The sequence below is a fragment of the Rhodamnia argentea genome, chromosome 9 (genome assembly GCF_020921035.1).
Source record: "Rhodamnia argentea isolate NSW1041297 chromosome 9, ASM2092103v1, whole genome shotgun sequence".
NCBI lineage: Eukaryota > Viridiplantae > Streptophyta > Magnoliopsida > Myrtales > Myrtaceae > Rhodamnia > Rhodamnia argentea.
In genome coordinates, this window is record NC_063158.1 from 18,033,111 (window position 1) to 18,043,895 (window position 10,785).

The 10,785-nt window shown below is 38.2% G+C and overlaps 1 protein-coding gene across 1 annotated transcript; it reads right to left on the reverse strand.

Moving 5' to 3' along the window:
• Positions 1-4,705: 4,705 nt before the first annotated feature.
• LOC115729171 (ras-related protein RABH1b) lies at positions 4,706-10,027 on the reverse strand. Its single transcript, XM_030659639.2, has 6 exons — positions 9,674-10,027; positions 8,271-8,341; positions 7,171-7,259; positions 6,122-6,233; positions 5,739-5,829; positions 4,706-5,153 (listed from the first exon to the last, which is right to left on the reverse strand). The coding sequence occupies exons 1-6, from the start codon at positions 9,788-9,790 to the stop codon at positions 5,007-5,009; spliced, it is 627 nt and encodes a 208-aa protein (XP_030515499.2). The 5' UTR covers positions 9,791-10,027; the 3' UTR covers positions 4,706-5,006.
• Positions 10,028-10,785: the final 758 nt, after the last annotated feature.

Sequence of the window (10,785 nt, forward strand, 5' to 3'; positions counted from 1 at the left end):
ATTAGTGTGACATTAATGAAAATTGTTTTGAGAGTGTTCACGTTGAAGGCTATGGTAAGAGAAGGAAGACGATTTCGAGCTGGTGCCGGTCAAAACGGGCGGAGGAAGGGTCCAAAGTCAGACCTTTTTGAATAGGGAAACTGCCATTGTTGAGGAACGGTTTTCAGTCTTTAGGATCTCACGAAGCACGATGTCGCGTACTGCTTTGAACCAGGTTAGATTTAGTTTGACTATGACTTTGCTGGGGAACTCGAGACATCGTTAATAGTCGTCGTCGACGGATTTTTGAGAATCTACTTTCGGTTCTTGGCTTTTGCAATATCGTCCTGATGGATCTACAAGGAGAGGGTTACAATTTGATGCTCTTGGATTTTATGAACCAATAAAAATTTTGCCGAAACCCTAGCAAGAAAAATAAAACCGTGGTCACCCTCGCCTTGCTAGATCTGGGCGGAGGGCCATGCCCTCGCCCAGTTTCGATGATCCTTGCCGGCCCTAAACCTTAAAATCTAAGAGAAGAAAAGAAAAAGAAGGAAAAAAAGAAAAAAATTCATAAAAAATTATTAAAAATTGCCACACCAGCATCGATAATGTCACGTCGGTGACGGTCGGACGGTCGGGCAAAACTGGTCAGATGGATTAAATTGATAAATTGTTAAAATGTTTATAACTTAATTGACCTAATAAAAAATTTTAGGACCAGATTGGCACATTTGCAATAGATTTAGGACTTTTTTTTTTGTTGTTGATAATTTCTCTTCCGCCGAAACCCTAGTGAAAGGAAATAAATCGTACCAGACGAACAGCGTAATCAAGATTGTCATTCTCCCACAAAGAAGGATCTCAGAAACGTTTACATAAGAAAACAACACGTGGGTGTAATGTATGATTGGGTATAAGTCCTTATTACAAAGGGGGGAAATGTGGTGGTTTGGGGCAATTTTGAGGACAAGCTTTCATTTTCGTTCTTCCAAGCAACAAACAAAGACAGCTTTGTTGATTCGGCCGATCCACGTTCTGCAAAATTAGTAGGTTTTGCGTGCTAATTTTGATCCAGCCAGCTACTTGGCACGAAGAGAGAACGTTTCACATGGCTATGACTTAGGAGCATGAGATGCATTCCACATCGTTCTCTTTTATTTACCACTATAAAAATTCCTTTCTAGAAAAGGAACACTAAATGAACATTTTGAAATGTTTTCAATAATTTAAAAAAACATTTTTTTTTTCAAAAATTTAGGATAAGAAATATAGAGAACATGAGGTTGACTGTGAATCGTGGTCCTTGTGAGGACAATTAAAGAATTTCATTTAGTGCGCTTTTTCGTGGAAAAATGGGTTGGTAACTTCTTGCTTTGGCATTTTGTCCTTTTTTAGGTAAATTTTACATTTTTATATACTAAATCACATTAAATTGTTTGAATAACATATAGACAAGGGCAAAACAAGAAAATTAAGAGTGACATATGGGAGTGTTTGTTTGAGTGAAAGAATTTTTCGTGAATAGTTTCTCGGATTTTCACACATTTGGTTTGCCGAAATGATCGGTAAAAAAAAGGGAAAACATTTAAGGTTAAAGAGCACATGCATGCTTAAAGTTAGGAAAATGGATTCCCTAACTTGAAAAGGGGAAAAAATATTTCTTGAAAAATAATTTCCTAGTTAGCATTTTATTTTATCACATGAAGTTTTTCCCAAAATGAATACAACTTAAAATGGTGTTTTGATTGATATATGTAACATACCATCTCAATTGCTTCAAGACCTATCCAAAGTCAATATATCAAACATCGTGAAAAAAGCACCAAAAATGTAATATACCTATTACACTTATCCCAAATCAATTCTGAACCTTTAATTATGCTAATTGAGTCATAAATCTTTTGACGAATTTGTCAATATAATCTATCTAGCCAAATTTCGCTAAAATTACCAACAAAGACGCTGGCCGTCCTACTTGACATGGCCGTTGACGTCGATAATTTTTCTAAAATTTTTTTAATACTTTTTATTCTTTTTTTTTTTTTCGTTTTTTTCCTTTCTTTCTTTTTCTCCAACTATGGGCCGGTGAGGTCACTAGCTAGGGCGAGGGCGTTGTGGCCCTCGTTGTCCACGAGCCGGGCCTTCGTGCCCTCACCCATATCTAGTTAGGGCAAGGGCCATCATGCCCTCGCCGACCTCAGGTGAGGGCCATGACGCCCTTGCCCAAACCATACGAGGACGTCACGGCCCTTGTCATCCAACAGACGAGGGTGTCGGTCCTCCCCTAGATCTAGGCAAGGGCCTCACCGTGGCTGGCATGGGCAATGACCCTCGCCGGCCTTGAGTTGTCAAAAAATAAAGAAACAAAAAAAAATCTCAAAAAAAAAATTCAAAAAAATTTATTGAAAAATTTAAAATGTCAACGCTTGTCGTGTTATGTATAGTTAGCGATTTTCTGTTAAAATTGACCTAATGGACTATATTGACAAATTGTCGAAATACGTATGACTCAATTGGTACTATCGAACAGGCTATGATTGAAGTGACTAAACAATATGCCCAAAAAAAAAAAAAAGTGACTAAAACAAAAAAAGTTTATGATTTTTTTAATGCTTTTCCCTGAACATCACCCACAGATTTCAAATCATTTTAAGTTGTGTCACATTACTGTACTAGGTTTCTCGTGGAAGGCAACAGTTCTTCCTCTCCTCTGTTACTTTGAAGCTGTCTGACTCTGTCTGCTCTGCATAGTGCCCATATTTGCCAGTTAAGAGGACAACCTGGAAGGGAGCGCTTTTGGACGTGTTCGATGCACTTTCCAAGGAGGATTAAACAAAGGCAAAATTGGTTGAAAGGGAACAAAAAAGAAGGCAAGAGATGCCTTCCCACCACGCATCGGGTTAAAAACCCAGGTGGCCAGCCTTGTGGAGCAACGTTGGACACGGTCTCTTGGCTGTTCATGCATGCATTGTAGGGTTGTCCTTTTGTCCACAAGCTCTTCTTAAGATCGATTGTTCCTTGAGATGTAATAGAATATATGAAACTCCAAGGTACGATCGTGTGATGGATTCTAACATTATACATAGGCTCTCTTCTCCTGTCGAGTTAACTTGTATAATGGTGAATGAGTCGGGGTATCTGTTATGAGGTCATGAACTTGATCGCGTAGTGAGTGAACTTCTGAAATGACTATTGTTGCGTTGCCTAACTGTAACATATCTCCTGCACAGCAACCTTGCGGCTACAAATGTCTTGTGGGGGCAGTGGTGAGGCGCTAGCTAGCCTCAGACCTTCTAAGTGTGATTTATGCAAATTAGCTTTGGCTCAATCTGAACATTTCGCAACTCGGGCGGAGAAACTTCCGGACCGCTAACGTCTTGAAAAGGTCAGGATGACATGCTCGCCAACTTCGAACGTTTGGATCGCGGGTGTTGCAAAATATGTATGACTATGAGATTAGCAACTAGAGAGGATCATTAGCACTAATCACTTCCTCCCCAATTTTTATCTTATACCCCTAGAGAGATAGTCCACTAATAGAATGAGGGATAGGTAATTTGATTCATTTACATTCATATAATGAATGTTTGCAATCCATATTATACAAGGAGACATTGCTTTTGCTAATTCAAATTAAATGATAATTATAAAATCAGTCTATTTTGAATATCATATCCATAGTTAACACATTCATCCTAGTTGGCTCCTTACCAAGGTCCCGATCAGGCGATCAATAGATAAAATTGCCGATTGAATTAGTTGAGGCTCTTTGCGGCTGAGCAAGGATTGACAAATTATTTGGGAGGGGAAGAACGGGATGGGAGGGGCCAAGGGTCCTGACTCTTTTCGAAACTATCTATGAATCTTTATTGCCTGGGGTGTCATTCAAGAAAATTCAAAAGGGGCATTGAGTTTGATTGCCACATGATATCCGACAATCAATCAATTTTGTTGTTTTCTAGAGATTTCTCCATGGATATCATAGAAAATCATGTAGTGACTCCTCTAAATTATAGAGAACTGCAATTTCTTGAATTTAACAGACAACTACCATTCTCTTTAGCATAAAACGAATCTCAATTAGTTTTGACCCTCAGCTTGGTTTGGTATTCGATTTTGTCTCTTAAGATCTATTTAACCAGTCAACTGTTATCTCCATCTGATAAGAGGCTTAGATTCCCTATAAACCAAACCTTTGCGAGATCTGTTTGAATAAAATCTCGGTTTGGGGCCACTAGCAGAGCAGTAAACTTAAGAAATTTACTTTCTTCGCAGTTCCAACTAAAAGTTGATAAAAGCTAATGACAAATATAAGGTGGATAGCTTCATTGTTATACTTGAGAGAACAATTTCAACTTTTCAGCCTTCCAAACACCACAGACGACAGGCAGAGACACCATGAAATTCTGCTCTGACCACACATTTGGCTATGAACAGTATTTAGGCCACCCTTTATGATGCTACTCGTCTCATTTCTTCTCATCAATTTCGCCCGTCGACTCTGAGGATTTCCCGAGACACAGAAACAAAGAAAGTAAAGAGGTACACCACAAAGGTGGCATAATACACTGGCCATATTCTCCGTGCCCGAGCATTCTTGAAGATAAAGATGACCAGCCAACCCTCCATTAAGATTATTGCAATTTGTATTTCTAACATGAAAATATTCACACATGTAATTAAATAAGCATTGCAGCTCTCTATATTCCTCAACATAAATGCGAAGAGACCAAGTAATCCTGACTCTATCGTTATGGTTCTTTCTCCCACTAGGAGGATGGAAACAATATAGACTTCAAATACATCACAATACTAGTACTGGTCTTAGTCATTTCAGGTCCACAACATCAGTACCTAAAAAGGCTAGTCAGACAAATCCTATGTATGAGGATAAGCAAAAACAAACCGACCAAAATCTCCATGCTACGAAAAGGAAATGGGAATATAAACTTACAAGACACTTCAAAATGACAAAGGAAGCATACATCGAGAAAATGTTCAGCGAAGATTCAAGCTCGAATCTATCAACACGCACATCCCCCAGACTGCTGTTGTGACTGGGACGCATTTGGGTTGGTAGACTTAAGATTGACGTCAACCATGTCTTCTTGCTTTGTTGAAGAAAGTGTCTCCATTCCTGGCAAGGCGGCTGCAATCTTACGGAACAATGCCTAAACAAACAAGTTCGAAAAGATAATTTACATTTTACACATTAATCGACTTTCAAGAACATAATCTGCATTAAAAGTGAGCATGAACTATTTGACACAAGTACGAGAAGAAAGTTAAGTCACGCATCGACTGAAGATCAGGCTGGGTCGCCACATGATTTATATATAATAGCTATCCAACAACTGCTTAACCATCATTGAGTGTCCATAATTACTGCCACCATTTTTCAGTTAGCATGGAAAGGACGAACAAACAACAATGTATATGGGAGTAGAGTCATCCACTAGATCCATTAACTATTTCCTGGAGATATTAGGAACTTTGGGTATAGTGAGGAAGTGTATTCAGAAGGTTAACTTCATGACACTTTTTTTGGGTTACACAACCTATTACGTGGATCTAAATTTTTGGTGTCATAAAAACAATGATTGACTCTTCAAGTCAGATGGTATCTCTCTCCCAACATTTCCGTGCGTGTATACTAGTAGCTCGATGCTTTTAAACAAAAACTCTTTTCTGTATGGAAAAAAGCGCTCCTGTTGTTTAATACAAGGAAAAGTAGCTTCGAGTCATTTGATGATTACCTTTATGTTGAACCCAGCTTTTGCACTAGTTTCAATGAACATAACATTCAAATCGCGAGCTTTGGCTTCTCCCTCTTCTATTGATACTTGCCTGGCCAATATTAAGAAGCAAAACACGAGGTGAAGGTGATTTCTAAAAAATGACCACAGAATGAAGGTAATTTCCAGCACTTGCAAGAAAAATATCATCTTGTAGTTTTTATCTTTATAACTTATGATAATGACATTAGAGAGTCAAAGTGCATGCCAAATGTTGAGAAATGCAGTCTTGCAAGAACTCAAGGTAGCACAGAATGAAACTTAACTACAAAAGCAAACCAGTAACTCTTATTCCCATGATAAACAGCTTTTTCCATTCCAGAATGCAATATAGCAAAACTTACCTCTTATCCACTAGATCAGTTTTGTTTCCAACAAGTACAATGATAACATCACTTCCCCTTTCAGTGCGAACCTCCTCAATCCATTTGGAAGTATTAAGGAATGATTGCCGGCCTGAAAAACCATATCGAGTGCAACAATATCAACTAAATGAGAAATGGCATGCAGACTAAGAGGTTGTTAAGGTACTTCCTACTTACCACTGCGGCTATTTTAATGATTTTCTTGGTTTAAGAAATAAGAAGTTCAAATTACAAACAAGTGCAATTTGGCATTTATAACTCCTATAGATGCACATATATAGGTATCCTTATGTCATACTTCACAACTCAATGAATGCATTTGACATTTACTACCTACTCTACTTACTGCTAGAATCTATACTTCGTAGCTTCTGTTAGGGAAGAAAATTGTTCATGGACACCAAAGGGTGTGATCCAGCTGCCCTGGACCCAAAATTTGAAAAAAAGAAAAAGAAAAAAGCTGCGCATGTGCTCACACAAGAGGAAAAAGATCAAATGGGAAGGAACTAAAATGGAGAAGGCAAGCAGCACAGGAGATGCAATGTACTTGATCTAGCCTTATTCCCTCTTCAAATATGAAGTATTCACATGATTAACTCACCGAGCACTTTCTTACAATAGTAATTAATTGCAATTTGATTGCCAATGTGGCAAAGCAAGTATGATTTTAAGCTCAAAATAGAGTAGGTTAAGGCTCGATACCCCCTTTCTACTAGGAGATCACCATAGATGTTGGATGGATTCACTATCTGTGAATTACATGCAGAATGGGAAGATACAGCAGGCATGAGGAACTAAAATAAAAAAGGAGTGAGGAGAAAAAGAAAGCTACACAAACCCATCCATATGAAGATATTTCTGACTGAGACACCTAACTGGATAAAGAATGCATACAAATTCAATAGCAAAGAAAGAATTTAGAATCTGATATATGACTAGAAACAACTGCCCATATATAATGAAAATTAAGATAATAATCTTCACCCAACAATATGAGGTAAGTCGGAACAGAAACAAGTATATCATACTTGCGACATCATATACAATAACTGCCACGGAAGAATCCCTTATGTAACTTGGTATCAGACTCCGGAACCTTTCTTGTCCAGCAGTATCCCTGCAATATACATCAGCATTTAATTTTTAATGCAAGTGAATACATTGTAACAAAAGGATCAATGCATATACGTCGGCACTAAAAGAAGCCATATCCAATCGGGACAAAAACAATAGATAAATGCAGAAATATCCTATTCTCTGTTTGTACAAGCATTACAAATCAAATCTACACTCACAAGCTGGTAGTGTGACTCTAACCCAACCATCCATAGGACTTACTTGACAACTCACAAAAAATGATGTTATAAAAAACTAAATAGGTGGAAGAGTATTCAGCAGTCTTTACAAACTATACCAAAGATCGAACTGATCAGTGTCTGTTAGCCCATGGAACTGCTAAAATATCCCGTTGGACCAATCAAAAACTATACCAAGAGAGGGACTGATACTTGGCTCAACTAGTTAAATCGGCTAGTTGGAAAGAGTTACAAAATACTGCTACTTAGTGGCCAAAAAATCTATTGAAAACACTCTCTTCAGTAATCCCATCATCAGCTAATACCTTCTCGATACACAGATAAATCAACAATAAGAGAAAGCTCAAAGTTTCAGATTTCCACATCAAGTAACTTGATCCATGAATTTCACTAGTGTCAATTAATCATCCAAATAGTCTTTGAAATAATACGGTAAGAACCATGATTGACAGAACCTAGAAAACTACTTAGTCATGCTAATTCATAAGGGGCAATAAGATTGCATCTTAGGTTGTTTTTGCGTAGTGGACAAACTCTGGTTTCACAAGAACCTGAACCGCACAAATCAGCAACTAATTCATTGTGACACCATTATGATGCGTATCACAAGAAATGATACTGCCACAAATGCATGCACCCCCCTGCTTTCCATGATTACAAATTTTTCCTTCGAAATGGTGAACTTATGGGCCAACCCATGATCCATCTCTGCTTATTACATCTTTAAGTTGTCGATGCATCATGTAGTGAATACTATAAATCAAAATCAACATGAGAAGCACCCATAACATGAAAACAAAATGAGGTCTCACCAGAGCTGCAATCGTACAGTTCGATCTTCCAAGTACATTGTCTTTGATAAAAAATCAATACCAATAGTGGCCTGGACAATCATAACACCATTTAAGCTTGAGTCAGAACGCTTCAGTATTCAAATGCATAAGCATCCACATTAAAGGACAGCAGTAAGTTTGCTGAGTAGATTTAATGCATGGACAAGGCCAATGACTCAACCATGTTAATATACGTCAAATGAATGTACCTAGAGGGAAACACGGAGAAAAAAATCTTTTGAAGATGCAGCTAAAATCCACCACGACTAATATGTTAGTGTTGCAAAAGGTCATTGTCGTTTTGGCATGTTGAAGTTCAGCAATAAGTATAATACCCTTGATCAACTGCTGTTGGAGGATACCATAATGCCTAAATAAGGATTAGCTCAAAGTTTTTTCACCCAAAACCTTCATGTCCCATAAAACTTCATCAGAAATGTATTTCTGGTGTTATACTTTCAACTTCCGAGCATAAAAACAGCTAATCAACCTAACTAGTACCCTTAATTGTATAACTTTATGTGAAAAATACCAACAATTAAAGAGAAAACAACTTTGTGAAACCTGCTATTGAAATATACGGAAGTCCTTCAGCATTAAAGCCTTCGAACAACTCAAATCCTGTATCATTTCCACAAAGGTATGGCATTTAAAATTTTGGATGGCCACCCACCAGTGTTAACGATTCTCACAAATAGCAAAAATTTAGGTCAAATCCACAGCAGCCTATTTACAACAAATTGACAGCATCCTTAACATCTTTTGAAGTTCCAAGTAACAAAAAAAAAAAAAAAAAAATGGAATAAGCATAAGAATTTTCCCGCTCTCGAATCTACACAATCAGGCAAGATTTGATATTCAGCATGCATTTTCCAGAAACTTCAGCATCAACTAAGGCAAAACGCCCTAAGAACCGAAAAATTGATGTTCATGACAACCAGAACATCAAGTAAAACGATCTTGCCCAATGCATGTACAAAAACATAGATACACGAAGATGATAGGGAACACCAGCAACAATGCTATATGCTCACTCCATCGCGGAGGTAGCATTGAATCTCCCAAAAACGATAGATAGAGGAATACGATAAAGCGAAATGACTACTGACATAAGATCCAGCTGGGACTGCGGATCAAGATCAGACCATCATCATCGTATCGAGAACAAGCACAAGACCCCAATTCAATCATCAAAATAGCACAACCGATCGCTTCCAGAGCATCACTCAACAAGGAAATGACAACGCGGATTGGATTCAATCGGCGCGACCAACCTAGACGCGGCCGGACCAATCAAAACCCGAACGAAACAAACAGAAGAACGCACGACAGCCAAATTGCTCGTTTAAAAAAGGAAAAAAAGAAAAAGAAAAAGGAGCTACCTGATACGTGTTGTCGAACTTGTCGTACATAAACCGAGTGATGATGCTGGTCTTGCCGACGGATTGGTCTCCGAGGAAGACGAGCTTGTACTTGGCGAGAGCCGAAACCGGGGCCATCTCTCCGTCGGCCGGATCAAGGCGAGTCGCGCGGATCGGAGGGGAGGATTTGCCGGAAGAAGGTTGAGATCTCGCCTCCAGAAGCTATCGAAGCGCAGAGCGAGATCGAGATCTCAGAACCTCGTCGCTTCAGAGGGGATTTTGAGCCGGTTTCTCCGTGCCGAATCGATACGCTGATTTGTTTGATTTGTATTTTGTCTATTAATTAAACTCGATCGAGAGAGAGAGAGAGAGAGGAGTCGCCGTTGGCCCGTCCGCGTGAAATGGTGTTTCATTTTGATACGATTCAAAACGGGTGTAATTGCGGGTCGAGACCCGACCCGAATTTCATTTGCTTAAGCCTGAATAAAAAGGGTTGTATACTTTACTTTAAAAAATAAAAAATAAAATGAAAGGTTGTATTATACTATGGATTAAATATAATGCATTCATTTTTCAAGAGGAAAATCTATTTTATGAATGAAACCGACGTAACTATACACTTCTTCATATGGTATTGAGATGGAATTCATTCCGTCGTCAAGCATTTGGACCGAACAAAACGGATTTAACGATGGTCATGATAAAGCGAAATCAATTACGATGTTTGTTTATGCTTATTAATGAGTAAAACAAGTAAGGAAAACAATTGTAAAAATTAAATGTGAATTTACGTGTCATTATTTCTATAATGTGAAAAAGCTTAGAGCTAAAAAACTTTCCAAAATGCGTTGGTCGCGATATACGAACTAAACGAAAGGTAAAAAGTTAAATTCTATGGAGACATATGTTGCCAAGATGAGTTTTTCTTATTAAATGAGGTTATACTTGACGTAAGTAAACATTGCAACGCTTTTATAAAATTGTCGTATTTATAATTTAGAAAAAAAAAAAAAGCTTTATGGCCTAATCTCGAGAAAAGATGTAATTTCTAGCACTTTGTCTTAATCTTAATCAAAAAACTCCGTATTCATGGGCTCCAGCCACTCGCCGGGGCCATTGGACGACCGTGGATC